Here is a 15,594-nt window from a genome sequence, read left to right as displayed (position 1 = left end):
ATTATTATCTTTTCTGTGAAGGTAATATTATCGTATCGCACCGGACAATACATGTCTTCTACGGCAATATTGCTGTAATGCATTTTAAGAATTGTAATGCATTTAATTACGGCTATTATGTCACATTAAACCGATATATTTAAATATTTTATTGCACAGGACGTTTAGACTATCTATATTTTTAATTTTAGAGGCGTTTTGTAAAAAGTTTCTTAAATCCATGTAAATCAACATCAAACGTCGCTATCCTATAGTTTTGTTTTGCGTGTCTCTTTGTCCAGTCACCGTACGAGTATATCATTTTGATTAAATAATGTACCGTCACCAGCGCCTTTATATCCGTTTCGTACAGGTAGCTTTAGTTACTTGCACGAGTTATAATTGACACGTATTGAAGTAAGCTAACTGTCAGATAGCTGAATATACGAAAACAAGTGAATGTGAATTATTTACCGAATGAACGAGGGTCATGCCCTCGACATCTGAAACGCTATTGTGTTAATCGATAAAAACGAAAACCAAACATTAATTAGGCTTTTAAATGCGAACTTTCACAATATAGTAGAGATACAAACACATTTTCTCGAAAGATGTATTATTTTAAATTAGAACTTGTATTATATAGTACGGATAAAAACACATGTTTGGGAGACAATGAATAATCTTAATTATGTGATATTTTTACATATTACCCTACCATGAAACCAACGCCATCGTAATAAATGCCCAGTTTGTTCTAGCCTTATTGAAATTAGTGAAGGTTGTCAACATATGGTAGAACGCTTCTAGAGTCAATCCTACTACGATAAAGTTGTAAGAATTTTTGCGGGGTAAAGTATCTTTAGTAATAATTCATTTTAGTTCAATACATTTAATGTTAGTAAAAAAAAGGAACAATAACGTAAATGTCAACCTTTTACGCGCGAATGTAAACGACGCTGTACGTGTATTAGCATGTGGACATGTGTTGTTGCGAATGCTGTATATTAACCAACTCTTAATTTTATGCACATAAATTTTACAATCCATGCAACTGAATAGAAAAAATAATATGCACGGACCACGAACCTGTACATTTTGTCATATTAAACTGTTTTGTAACAAATCTATCGTAACTCCCCATTCCAGCTATATTAAGAACAAAGAATGAATATCGGTCAGTGAATGTGGTTGCAAACAAATACACAAATGTGTATGATCAAAAAGATAACACAAATATGGTAAACTGTGAAGTATTTAATTCCTCATAAGCAAAATATACAACATATCATTACATGAACTAAAACCACGTTTAATGTGTTTTAAAAGCGTATTTAAGGAATGAATGTCTTCAAAGGTTTACTGCACTGCTTCCTCCGTATATGTAAAGTGATACGCCCCATGATCTATGTCCGCGGTGGGACGCCAGAACACAGGGATATAATGTAAGGGCATTCTCTTCGGTGTTCGAGCAAAATGCTATAAAAAGACGTATAACTTTAAAATTGTAAACTTTAAAATTGTAATATCTAATTTGTAATCAACATGTAAATATACAATTAATACATATAAATTTGAATCTGCAACTGATTTAATCGTTGCTGAATTGCGTATCGCCTTTTGTCCATGTCATCAAAGCGCCCTGTTTTCCTCCTTTACCGTCCCCGTTGCTATCTATCTTGTTAAAGCGCTGTTGTGCCTGCACCCGTCTGGATGCCTTGGTGAGATCCGTGGAAGCAACGTCGTCCATACTAAATCCCCCAGCGCCAAAAGAGCCTAGACCCGCGTTCTGATTCGCACGAAGAGTGACGTTGATCTGTAGTTAGTAAATAACAAAAACAGCTATAAACATTTCAAAACTTTGGTATCGGGCTTTTAAACATGGATAGTTACCAGCCCATATCCAAAGAGAGATTACCGATTCGGCACAAACTATGTACTCCTGTGTTGAAAATACGGGGTTGGTGTTAGAGCCATATAAAAGAAAAGAGATTATATGACATGTTTCTAATTGGGGTTTAACAAAAATATGTGAACTCTTAAATTAATGTTTTTATTTTTACTATTAAAACCACATACAATTACAAGGTCAATGATGGTGTTCACACACAAGTATAAATTTGCATACGGGAAACAAATGAAAAATGAAATACTAGAATCATCTTCCGTAACTCTATTTGTAAAACATCGAAAGAAAACCTCAACTTTATTCAGAATAAACATCTAAATCAACCTATAAATCGGCAACAAGTCGAGATATAATATCGTTCCTGATACACACGAATCCCATTTATTACAATAAAACACACTTACAAACGCAAATTCCATTTCGATAAATATTTTAGAAGTAGTAATAGTAGTGTCTAGACCTACGCTTTTATGGCTTTTACTAGATTAATACAGCATATATTCTGACAAAACAAGGTCAAAATCCTGGAATTACGATGCATTTTAGGTCTTCGACTTAAGTATTGCGGTTTCAAATTTAATGTGCTTAAATTATCTGACAAAATGTGTTTTCTATGGTGATTATAATTGTAATGTATCGTGACAGACTTCCTGTCGAAGGGCACGTTTTTGATAGCACTGATGCACGCAACTATGTTGACAAGAAATTTGGGGTGTTTGTGTCTTATAAAGGGTTCAATAAAACATGTCTAAAATGTCTTTTAATAAGAGTTATCACGGCCATTGTTGAGATAATGTAATTTAAATGTGGTAATGGAAATCTAAGTCATGCCGTAAAAACAGAAACTAGCAATATATCCAACAAAAAGAGCACTTATTCATATGTCGGACTACTGCGTGAAGAATTACGAGTGCACTGTTTTCATCTTGTATCAATCATGTTTTTAAACTCTTTCACTGAATTTTGAAGACAACCCATAGCCCAGAAAAAAAGGCGATTCTCCTGCCATGGTTAATACATGTTAATAAGAATCTATGGGTGTTCTTATAAATAACAATTTGTTCATAGTTTTGTCTATAACACAATTAAACGGCTTTGGTCGAATTATGTCAAGTCACCAAAATATTTAATAACTTCTCATTTTATACATGTTTTTATATCGTACATCACCTGTTATACTAAAATCTCACAAGCATCCGCTCTGAAAAGTTTAACATTTAAAGATAATAATTAAGTAAACAATGGCTTTAGTAATGATACAGAAAAATGAAAAGGTAAATTGTAATCAAAATGCTGTGTTTTCTAACTTGTACTTCACTATCCCCATGTTTTCGACACAGACGCATGTCTTGCTCTTCAAAAATATATACAAAATCAAAATAATCCAAGATGTGTTTTACTTTAAAATATAAAATTGTGTAGTTTAATAATATGTAATCACACATTATATTTTCCTAATAATAAGTGTAAATGATTTATTTTTTAAGTGTGTATAACTTTGTTTGAAATGGATTACCTGTTATGAAATAATTGTACCGGAAAGCTGTTATAATCTAAAAGTGCCAAAACTAGGCTTGTTCATGCCTTGGAATATCTCTCAACAAGAGATGTGTTTGTCAGAAACACAATGCCCCCTATTGCACCGCTTTGAAGCCATATATTTGACCTTTGACCTTGAAGGATGACCTTGACCTTTCACCACTCAAAATGTGCAGCTCCATGAGATACACATGCATGCCAAATATCAAGTTGCTATCTTCAATATTGCAAAAGTTATCGCAAAACTTTAACCAAGGTTAAAGTTTTGGGACAGAATTACAGAGTGACAGAATGACAGACAGACAGGCCAAAAACAATATACCCCCGATCATTCGATCCGGGGGCATAAAAAGCTAAATATGTATTCAATTCAAATCAAACGTTTCACTTGAATTTAGTTACATATATAATGTATAGGATACAACATAGTACATTTGACGTTTAAATAGGACATTAATGTCTCAAAACAGGACTCTTGCATGATTTCCACTTAATATGGTTTTATTAAAAGAATTGTTGGAAAATGTACCAGTCAACTTGATATTAAAAAGAACGTAATTAAAAAAATATTACAAGACTATTGCCAAGCAATAAGTCCCCAAACGGTTTTCTACCATTGTCAGAAATTTTTTTTAAAATAGTTGTTGCCATAGAAACCAATATTGTTGACGTAGAAACAAATGAATGATGTGCATAATATCCATATTGCCATCTATCCATGTTTCAAGTTTCAATGAAAAAAATATGAAAAACTTTAAAGTTATCGCAGGATCCAGAAAAGCGTAACAGACAGACAGACAGACAGACAGACAGACAGACAGACAGACAGACAGACAGACAGACAGACAGACAGACAGACAGACAGACAGACAGACAGACAGACAGACAGACAGACAGACAGACAGACAGACAGACAGACAGACAGACAGACAGACAGACAGACAGACAGACAGACAGACAGACAGACAGACCAGACAGACAGACAGACAGACAGACAGACAGACAGACAGACAGACAGACAGACAGACAGACAGACTCACAGAGCGAAAACCATAAGTCCCCTCTGGTGAAAACTAATAATTATAATTTCCGTATAAGAATGATAAGCTAATTTTATATTACCCGTAACTGATTAAACTGTACAATTGTAAAAAATGAATTTGCCTAACAAAACAAGACATATTCAAGTATTTCACTGATTTGGATAAACACTAGTGATATTCTGAGCATCAACTTTAACAAATTGAGTTAAGTTCTATTTGAAAATAACTTACCGGTTCTTGAATGCCGGAATTATCTTTTCCTAAGGACTCTCCTTCTTTCCAGCCCATCTTAGCGAGTAGTTTGTGTCCGATGTTATCGTTTGAAATAGGCCTAGAAAATAAGCACATTTAAATTCATTAACAGTTGCACATGTTATAAAGTGCTAAAAATCTAAATGTTTGTTGATTATACTCTGACAAAACATAAGTGATCACAGAAATGTTTGAATACATGTTTATAAATCCCACCTAATATAATACATGTCCCATCATTAGTGAAAATGGCAATTTAATTATGATGATCATTAGATCCGAAGGCATAAAAAAATGGTCAATTGGCCAACCGAAAATTTGAAGAAACATAATTTTAAGCGACAGAACAGATGATGGTACTGCTACAGATAATCATAACAACCATAGAACAGATTTATTACATATTATCATATAAGCGATACTAAATACCTGTGCACGGACGATGGAGCTGAGGACTTGTAATCAGAGGTATCAGATGCGACATGTTTGCGACGTAACGCTGCCTTGTCCTCGTACTCTGGCTTGTTAAAAACCTTTCTGTCATCCACATACTTGCTATTCTAAAAATGAAATATTATGACATATTGAAACCTCTCTGTTATCCACATACTTGCTATTCTAATAATGGAATATTATGACATATTGAAACCTCTCTGTCATCCACATACTTGCTATTCTAATAATGGAATATTATGACATATTGAAACCTCTCTGTTATCCACATACTTGCTCTTCTAATAATGGAACATTATGTCATACTGTTGTCAACAAATGTGTAATTCCGAAAAGGCAATATGAATAGCAATTGTTATCCCCATATATGATATTCTGACATTAGAATTTGAGTACACTTTTGTATTAGTAAATGTATTTTCTTTCCTTAAAATAGAAATATGAAAACATGCTGTTGTCCAGTTTATTACAGTCCTGAAAGTGAAATATGGATACCCTATTTTGTCAATGTAATTGCTTTTCTGAAATGGCAATAAGAATACCCTTTGTTGAAATATGAATATGTGTGTTTTCCATTCACTTTATTTTCTGAAACCGGAAAATGAATACCCGGTGTTGCCAAGGTAATTGGTGATTATGTTAACCCTTTACCATTTAGATACGTATTTCGACGTTTTTGTAGTCCCTTACAAAGTTAAATTTAATTTAAGACCTTTCTTACTAGATTCAAGTTTTAAAGGCTTCATTTCCAACTGTTAAATACTGATGATCAGCAAACAGCATAAAACCTGAACTGACTGCGAGTTACTCGCAGGCTGTTCTGGTTAAATGCTGTTTGCACATAGCCATTTTTCCTATGCCACTGAGTAGGAAAGTGTTAAAATGAATACTAGTAATAAATTGTGATATGTACAAACATGCAACCGGGTAATTTGAATATAAAATAGCCAAACTCTCTTGTTGTGAACATACCATCTTAAAAATAGAACAGAAAAAACTTTTGTTTTCCATATCTGCTGTTGTATCAAACAAAACTAACCCTTTGCAAACATGTATTCATGTAAAACTAATGCTTAGCCTCAACAAACTCGATGCTAAAATAACCCTCTAAGACCATTTATTGATTTTTAACTTACGCTCTACAAACATTTATTTGCCCTTCAAGCAGTAATGTGAAACTTACTATTCACAAACATTAATTCACTTGAAACAAACGTTTGACAAGCATTTATTCATGTTAAACAAATGCTCTACAAGCATTTATTCGTGACTAACTAACGCTCTAAAAGCATTTATAGTGGTTAAAACATATTTTGCAATAATTCAGTGGCAACATTAAAGTACATTAGGCATGTAATATTATCTCATACCACAGGTAAATAGACTTTAAATTGACATTATTAGTGTTTAAACAAAAAACATGAAAGATAAAACAAGCAATCTGCAAACACCATACTATACAAAGCCCTATACAAAAATTAATTGGTGTTAAAACACATGGCATAAAAATATTTGTTGGTGTCAAAATACCACTTTTCAAACATTTATGATAAACAATCGATTGACAAACATTTAACTGCTTACTTTTAGACCATATTTCTTCTTTATTTCATTCATCTCTTGTCTTTGTCTAAGCTTTTTGGCTTCTTTGGTGAGCACTTTAAGTTCTAGAAAATGTAAGAATAATGTTTTATCAGAATTTTTCTAAGAACAAAATTTCAGAAATAGAGTCGATAACAAGAGATGTGTTTGTCAGAAACACAATACCCCCTATTGCGCCGCTTTGAAATAAAATTTCAATATATTATTTGGCAGGTTTAGAAATTATCTCCCCTTTAAAGCTTATTACTTCCCTTGTATTGTAATTATTTACTTTTGACCTTGAAGAATGACCTTGACCTTGACCTTTCACCACTCAAACTGTGCAACTCCATGACATACACATGCATGCCAAATATGAATTTGCTATCTTCAATATTGCAAAAGTTACGGCCAATGTTAAAGTTTTGGGACGGACGGACAGTTCAAATGCAATTATATGCCACCCTACCAGGGTCATAAAAACACATCATCATTTCAAACGATATAGAAAATGAAAGTCGTGTTTGCAAAAACCGGATATTGCCTTGATTTTCTCTAAAAGCCCAAATAAGCCAGCAACCCTGTTATCATGATGCTGAAACGCCTTTCAGACTTTCAATGGGAACAAAGTTCCCTTGTAGAGAAGTATCATTTTGAAAAAACAAATCTAACATATTTTATGCAATTCACATTATGTTCTAAATCCTTTAACACATGTATAATAAGGTTAACATAAATTGTTACTTAAAATTCCAATCCACAAACAGTTTAGATTTAGTGCATGTAGACATCATAATAGCAGTAAAATTCTATGGATAAGAATGCTGCACCAACCTTGGTTTTGACTAGACTGATGCCTGGACATTACAATGCCTGGTTCGCAGTTGTCACAGGTCACTGTGCCACTGTGAATGTGACACAGTAGCTGGGTGCCTGCTATCCAAATGTTAGAGCCATGACTCAAAACTACTGGATCACTCATCACTTTAGGCTTTAAAAAGGGAAAAATTACAAAAGGGCTAAAAACTACTGGATTGTCAAGGGTAACTTTTAAACATACAGAAAAGACAAAGAAAAGTATTTAAATTACCTTTAGTTATTATCAGGATTTCCATATTTTTGGACAATACAATTAAATTCATTTGTAAAAACAACATTTACCCATTTTATATACCAATGGTAGTATTATTCAGTTTATAATAGCTGATAGGGAGTTTGATTTTGAAACTATTTTTATTTGTAAGATTGATTTGTACACAAAGATTGATTCGGTTTCCCAACATTTAGTTGAATCCAGATTAAGTACCTGGTATATTGCTTCCATTTGGCTAAAATGATAAAGTAACGTAATGTAAGACTATAATCTACAATGTGATCCTATAAAAAAGCTGGAATTTCCTCATAATGTTAAAAGCTTAAACCTTCAGAGCTTGGTGTTAAGGTATGCCAATTATGACATTTAATTGGTTGTTAATTAGAGTAACATGAATAAATAGGTTCCGTTTTATGCTAAAATTTGTCTTAAACCATATGCTGCTGAAATACATCAAGCCCAGGCCGATGGTCGGGAGCTTAGCCATCTGTTTGGTCTAGCAAGGTTTCAGGGCTTCATTAGGGGAAAGGGTAGTTCCTGACCAGTCTGTACGCATGTGCAGGCTGGGCTTGAGCAATTCTTGCAACAAATGGCATTAGACCCAATTTTGCATGATGCACGTAATATATAAGCAACAATTGTTATATGACATTCTATTCTAAATGTTGTGGTACTGACCATTGAAATCCTAGTTCCATTAACAATGGTTCCATTTTGACTAGCATTGTCGACAATTTCATACTGTCTGCTTTGTTCATTGTAAGATATTGTTGCATGTTCCTGAAAAGCAAACAACACTCTTCACTATTGATTAACAATAACATCTATGCCATTAATTTATTGAGAATTTACAACAAATCCGAAAGACAAAAAAAAAATGTACAGGACATGAGGTCTGATAAATTTTAAAATTTACTGGACCTCAACAGATTTTTTCAGTCCTTGTTCTTCTTTAATCAAACAATAGAAAACACCTTTATAGAGTATTTTGCTATCATAATGGCGTTCATAATGTTCAACAATTCTAAATACAATAAAATAACAACTAAATTGTAAGCTGGTCTATTAAAACATATGGTAAAACTTTCAAATAAAAGTGAAAAAAGCTTTGAGATTTTTGTAATACATTACATGTTATTTTCAACAGCAATATAAAGCAGAACTCTTATTGTCCACACAAGAAAAAATCTGCTTATTTTATCGTTACACATCTATTGAAGTTAAAAAAAAACATAAACCAGTCTGTACTTGTTTAACATATTCCTGGTTTTGTTTTCATAATCAACCAAAACAAAGTTTCACTTTTTTGTTGGACACAAAGGCCCCAGTTTAAGGATTAATACCGGAACTAAGCAAATTTCTGCAATGTCCAAGATCCGATGTCTTTCCCATGGGTTGCATTTAAGATAATATAATTCATCCTGATCAATTTTACAAGAAACTTGTATGACATTGAGCTAATTAATGTTTATTTTTAAGTTACTTTAAGTAGAATTTTCAAGTTGTTATCAATATAACTTGTATAACAAGACTATTGCCAAGCAATATATGTCCCCTACCGGCTCCACCAATGTCAGAAATTCCACCATTGTCAGATTATTTTTTTTTGTTGCCATAGCAACCAGAATTTTTGACGTAGGAACAAAATGAAATGACTTGCATCATGTCCGTATTGCCATCTATCCATGTTTCAAGTTTCATGAAAAAATATGAATAACTTTTAAAGTCATCGCAGGATCCAGAAAACCACCATTTTCAGCAGTATTTCTAGTCTATTTGTTGCCATAGCAACCAGAATTTTTGACGAAGGAACAAAATGAAATGACATGCATAATGTCCATATTGCCATCTATCAATGTTTAAAGTTTCATGAAAAGATGTTAAGAACTTCTAAAGTTATCACAAGATCCAGAAAACAGACAGACAGACGCACAGAGAGGAAACCATAAAACCCCTCCGGTGAAACCGGTATGGGACTTATAAAAGCAGAATTCAGAAACGTTTTATATCATAGTTTATGATATTGTTCATTGGAGTCAACTAAAGGCTTCCAAATAACATTATGTTTAAAATCCAATGCAAAAGACATCCTTTTCTGAACTATAACGTTATATTGCATTATAGTCACTTTAGAATATAAGCAAAACACACTAAAATAAATATTTAAACAGAATGCACTTGTTTGACACATAAAGAAATATTTTCATTCAATCACATCATTATAAAGTTAGTCTAGTGTTGTATATAAATAAATATAGATAGTTTTTGCAGGTTGACAATGGAAACACCCTTACTCACTTTGCTAACATTCAAATCTGGGATGATGACATCACATTTTTCTCGACCAATCACAGAGCCGGTGCATGGAACTATGAACAGTGTACCCACAGACAAGCTGTCAGATGTGGTCACTATCATTCGGATACACGGGGGCCAGCTTGAAGCAAGTTCTGAAGAAGATTTTTGTGCTTAATTAACAGCAGGTGATGTACCAGATTTGAATATCAAAATTATTAAAATGTTCAGTGTGTGTAAAAATAAAATTAAATTGATGCCCCTTACATAATTATTCCAGTTTTTCATACATGCAATGCGTACACCAATTATGCAAGTGAATTTATATCAGATTTTTGTTTTTGTTTTTCAAAATAACTACCAATTTTATTCAAGCATTTGAGAGCTACAATAAGTTATTTCATTACTAAAACTGCAGAAATAGACAACAGTTGTTTTGTTGTTTTTTAATTGAACAGAATAAATGAAAAGGAACAAGCAAATTCGTTGAATTGATATCCCCTGCCAATATGCTTCTGGACACAAAAGTGTTTTATTTGACACTCAAAACAGTATTTTTTCAAGATACAAAGGGCCATAACTCTGTTATTATCCAATGGCGTACAATGCCGTTTGGCGTGCATCATCATCTTATCCATATATATACTAATACCAAGTTTCAATGAAATCCGCCAATGCACTTCCAAGATATGGCTCCGGACGGACGGAAAGACGGACTGACGGAAAGACTGACGGCAGACAGATGGACAGACAACGCCAAAACAATATCCCTCCGCCTATGGCGGGGGATAACAAGCCTTAGACAATATTGAATGCATTACATGTTTCCCCTATCATTGAAAACAGCTCATAATAAAGATTTATGAATTACTTTCATGGTGCCCTTTATTTGTATCATTTGAAAAACAAGAATATCTGTGAAACTCATGATGCTCCCCAAGTATGTGCTTGGTTCATGAGTGGGTTTTTTAACAGGTCATGGAAGGGACGCCACTCTCAGAAAATTCATCTCTTCCAATCAAAATTGTAGATACATATTGTAAACCAATCAAACAACCTTTTACAAATCGCAAATATTGTTTCTGTTTATGAGGTAAACAACTACCAATAGAGTTCATAACAGGTAATCGATACGATTATTGAGGCGTTTCTTGCGGTGTTCGAAAAAAAACAGGTGTCTGATACACGCCGAGGTTACTCTAAATTGTGTGGAAAGAGCATAAAACTTTTTCGGATTATAAGTTTCTGAGATTTGGCGCAGACATGAATAATCTGTTAGAAAATGAAAGATTAATAATCAAAGGGCAAAAACTCTCTGCAAATCATAGCACCAGAACAACTGGCACGTTTGCAAATGTCAACCCTTTGGGGATGCTGCATATAAAGTTTAATCAAATTTGGATTATTATTTTCTGAGATCTCGTGACAAAACGTCCATCAAATTTTGATAATAAATGTTTGAGGTTATAAGCAGCAACAAACATGTAACATGCAACAGACAGGAAAATTGCCAAAGCAGTGTTTTTGTCTATGTTTTTAATGATTGTTTACAGTATACTTATTAAATAAACAATTCATAAGATCATAATGAAAATATTTCCACAGCGTATATATACATGTATATGGAGTCTATAATTTACAAGGGAATTATCAAACCTGCATTCTCCTGTGTGCCCATTGTTAGGCCTGGTGCAACAATGCTGAACTCCTCCCCATGACTCGTAATATACTCATCATACACAGGCACTGTAGTCCTGCTCCCTTGCTGCTCTAACTGAGGGGCCATTTCATGACCTTCATAGCAATAATTGTCTTCAAGCTCACTGTCAAGGCTAGAGTCCTCTGATACATCCTCCAGCTCTAAGCTGTTATCGCAACATTCGCCTGACTCTATGCCTATATTATCATCTTTCCTTGCATGGCCTTTCTTCCTTTTACTGTGCTTCTTCTTTTTGTGCTTGGATTTAGACCCTATCTTACTGTGTCTTCTTTTGTGACACTTCTTGTTGTCATCCTCACTGAGATCTTCAACCTTTATGTCTGTGCTTAGCTCTTCACATTTATTGTCTGTATTTGGTTGGCTATCATTAATGTCTGTTTCTTCCTTACTATTATCTTGAGTTCCCATGTCCAAATCTTTATTTTCATCATCAATATCCATTTTGGCTTCACAATGGTTTGATTGATCAACTCTTTCCACATCACTATTAGCATCATCACTTTTTCTATGTTTTCTATGACGTTTCTTGCTTTTAGATTTGTGCTTTCTTCGTTTTTTCCTTTGCTTAGAGTTACTACTACTCCTAGACCTTGATTGCAATTCAAAATAGCCACTATGCTGATTCCGCCATTGTTTTTCATTTGTGCGCATAGAATGTCTATTTCTACTTCTTCTCCTTTCTTTTAAATAATCTTCACTTAACTCCCCCTTCTCTTTTTCTTCATGATCATCAGCATGTTGATGTTCTTCCAGTTTCTTTCTCTCTCGTCTATTTTTGTGCGTCTGAAAGCAATGGAATCATTTTAATGACGGTGACCGTATCTCTTATTTACCTATGGCAGGGTGTGGCCTGCTGTATTGTTTGTATGGAGTAATGTTAAGGTCAGCAAAACCAGTGAGCACCTCTTCATAGCCGGTCAGTCTGTCATGGTTGCCATGGTAATATACCTGGGAATAAAACAAACAGGTAGTGATGAGTCCATTGAGCATTTATGGCAAACACAGGCAATCAAGTATATAATTTATATATGTCCTAGCATTTTTGGCAATCCATAGAAAAGAGAATCAAAAATGATTGCTCTATTTCTGTCCTGAATTGTATTCTTTTATTGTTCTGTATGATTGAAAATATTGTATATTGTGTTGAATATTTTAAGTCTTTAGAAAAAAAATGGAAGTTTTGATGCTTTCATGACTGCTTTTTGGAAAACAATGAACTGAGATAAAACGGACAGTTAACTACCGCCAGCCTTCTGTTAATACAAGCTCTATAAAGTTAACAGATGTAGTAAGACTGACCTGGGGTGCATTTTCTGATGCAAAACTGTGTTGCTGGAAAGATGAACTACTCTGAAAAACATAAAAATTATATACAGTCCAACCTGCCTAAGTGACCGCCTGTTAATAGCGACCAACTGTCAATAAAGACCGCATCGATTTCCCACGGAACGATTTCCTTATATATTGAACCTGGGAATAAAGCCTTCCTGCCAACAACGACCAGCAACCGCCATTTCACATTCCCAAAGTCGATTTTGATAGCTAACAACGACCACTTTAACAACCAGCGACTACCATTTTACATTCCCATACCTTGATTGACTAACACAATCATTTTAATTAATGTAATATATCGTTTTATAACGAATAATTTAGATTTGACAAAACAGCATACATTAACTTATCAATACATAAAACAATATGTTTTCAGCATTTTCTATTAAACATTGTACGTTGTCATCGGTTTGAAAGAAGCTGACAACGACCACTTCAATCATAACAATTAACGATTTCACAAATAAAACAATGGCCGCCATAATGCTGTGATAGTCACGTTATAAAATTTTACCAATGCACTTGTCGGTCGCTATAGAGATATTGGCAAGTGACAATTAACTCAAATCGATAGCAGTTTTTTTGTTTATTTAACACACGTTGCTAATTGGTAGCAGCCTGCTTCTTTTATGCATTTGACAGTTTGTCGAAAGTGTAATAAGTTGCCTTTTTAGTGACTCGCGATTAAGGTACTACTTGCCGAAAAATATCAAAGAAAAGTTTGGGGCCCACGTCAAATAGTCATTAAGGCAATTAACGGTTTGGTTATAAAAACGATGCCCATTACACACATACATTTTGATATTCATTCCTTTCTTAAATTTCTCAGTGATAATACGTGCTTACTGTGTTTCGTTGTTACTACTGGTATGTTGATTATCTGCCTGGTATCTTATTCTTTTAGATTTTGAAATTGAAATAATACATGTAAATATAAAATAAAACTGTGTTTCCAATCCTTTATTACATTATACATGCATTAGTATTCCCTTATTTAAACAATAGAGCACATACATAGGTAAAAAACCTGGTAAAAGCCTACTAGCATACATGTATTTTGCAAAGTTTTAATCGACTCTGCCAATAAAGACCACCTGTGAACAAAAACCACAACGACCAAATCCCTTGAGTGGTCTGTTTTAGCAGGTTGGACTGTATAATGAAATGCTGAACAAAGAATAGTCAAGGAGATACCTAATTGTTTGTGGTCGGAAATATTTCATAGTATGGCATCTTTCAGTTTTTGAAGAATTGTTTATGACTTGCTGAAATATTACTATTCAGGCATCATGAAACTTCTATACAATGTTGTTGTTGATGATATAATGTAAATTAATCTAACATACATATAATCAGTATTGTATTCAAACAGTTATTAGCTACTTAAATCATTTTTAAACAACATATCCAATGGAGCCAGTCTTTGTAAAAACTTGACATTATGCATGTGCATAAGGTGTTGTCCCAAATTAGTCTTAGACAAGTGCATTCTGTTTAGTCCACACAGCCTGATGGGGGATGTAAGGTTCGGAAGGGAACCAAACAAAACATTGATAAAACATTGATAAAACCACATTTTTATTTCTTTCACTTCTACATTCAATTGTTCTATGATAGTATGGTTTATCACTATATGAAGCTACTAAGTTATAACAATACAAACAGCTGACGGTTTACCTGTGTCTCAACTTGTGCATGGAACACATATTCTCCTTTTTCATAGTTGAAGTAGTAGTAGCAGCCAGATGAGGGGTCATAAAATAAGGTTGTTTTCTGGAAAAGAACAAAACATAATCTCATTAAGATTATATCCAGTCTGATGCTTAAAAAATGTACATCCTATCAGCTGACTAGCAATGACTACTAATGGATCAAAGATAAAAATTTGATACCAATGTGATTGATCAAATTATATTATCGTCTACAAACATTTGTTTTCCACACATGTTTACATCAATATTGGCCACTGTGACGTTCACAGAAAGGATGTAATATTGATTAAGGTAGTAGCCTATATCGATGAAATTCACATCATACTATATCACCCCCCCCCCCCCAGTCAATAAGGTCGCCGTGGTGTAATGGTTGTGATGTTTGCCTAGCGATCGGGAGGTCATGGGTTCGATCCCCACTGTTGGAGCGTTCTTTAGATCTCCCCCATAGACACCAAGTACTGGCTCTAAGCCCAGGAAACAGACTCGAATGCTTTCTATAAGCCTGAGGCTTTTAATGCTATCAAGGTAAAATAAATAGGTTTGAACTTTAAATTAAGTGAATAAGTGTTTTATTACATGATCACAGTATGGGCAACATGCACATGCAAATACAACTTAAATAATCTGTATGCTAAACTTTTTTCCCATTCAAGTAATTTTTAAACCCTGCCGATACATAA

General features: G+C 33.9%; 1 protein-coding gene across 4 annotated transcripts in view; it reads right to left on the bottom strand.

Annotated features, from left to right (window-relative positions):
• Window positions 1–1,221: 1,221 nt before the first annotated feature.
• LOC127876936 (angiogenic factor with G patch and FHA domains 1-like) overlaps window positions 1,222–15,594 on the bottom strand; it is a 31,618-nt gene continuing 17,245 nt past the window's right edge. For 2 of the 4 annotated variants that reach the window (XM_052422447.1, XM_052422449.1), the window contains 11 exons: window positions 14,877–14,972; window positions 13,164–13,214; window positions 12,768–12,812; window positions 11,801–12,647; window positions 10,148–10,299; window positions 8,528–8,629; window positions 7,591–7,747; window positions 6,760–6,842; window positions 5,152–5,282; window positions 4,702–4,801; window positions 1,222–1,795 (listed from right to left, as the gene is read on the bottom strand). In XM_052422447.1, coding sequence (XP_052278407.1) covers window positions 1,571–1,795; window positions 4,702–4,801; window positions 5,152–5,282; window positions 6,760–6,842; window positions 7,591–7,747; window positions 8,528–8,629; window positions 10,148–10,299; window positions 11,801–12,647; window positions 12,768–12,812; window positions 13,164–13,214; window positions 14,877–14,972 — 1,989 coding nt within the window. In that variant the 3' untranslated portion in view covers window positions 1,222–1,570. Of the gene's footprint in view, window positions 1,796–4,701; window positions 4,802–5,151; window positions 5,283–6,759; window positions 6,843–7,590; window positions 7,748–8,527; window positions 8,630–10,147; window positions 10,300–11,800; window positions 12,648–12,697; window positions 12,813–13,163; window positions 13,215–14,876; window positions 14,973–15,594 lie in introns of all 4 variants that reach the window. The other 2 variants (XM_052422450.1, XM_052422448.1) reach the window with 2 other exon arrangements.

The sequence above is a fragment of the Dreissena polymorpha genome, chromosome 4 (assembly GCF_020536995.1).
Source record: "Dreissena polymorpha isolate Duluth1 chromosome 4, UMN_Dpol_1.0, whole genome shotgun sequence".
Lineage (NCBI taxonomy): Eukaryota > Metazoa > Mollusca > Bivalvia > Myida > Dreissenidae > Dreissena > Dreissena polymorpha.
The sequence above is the reverse complement of the archived record's forward strand: the minus strand, read 5'-3'. Positions and strand labels throughout refer to the sequence as shown.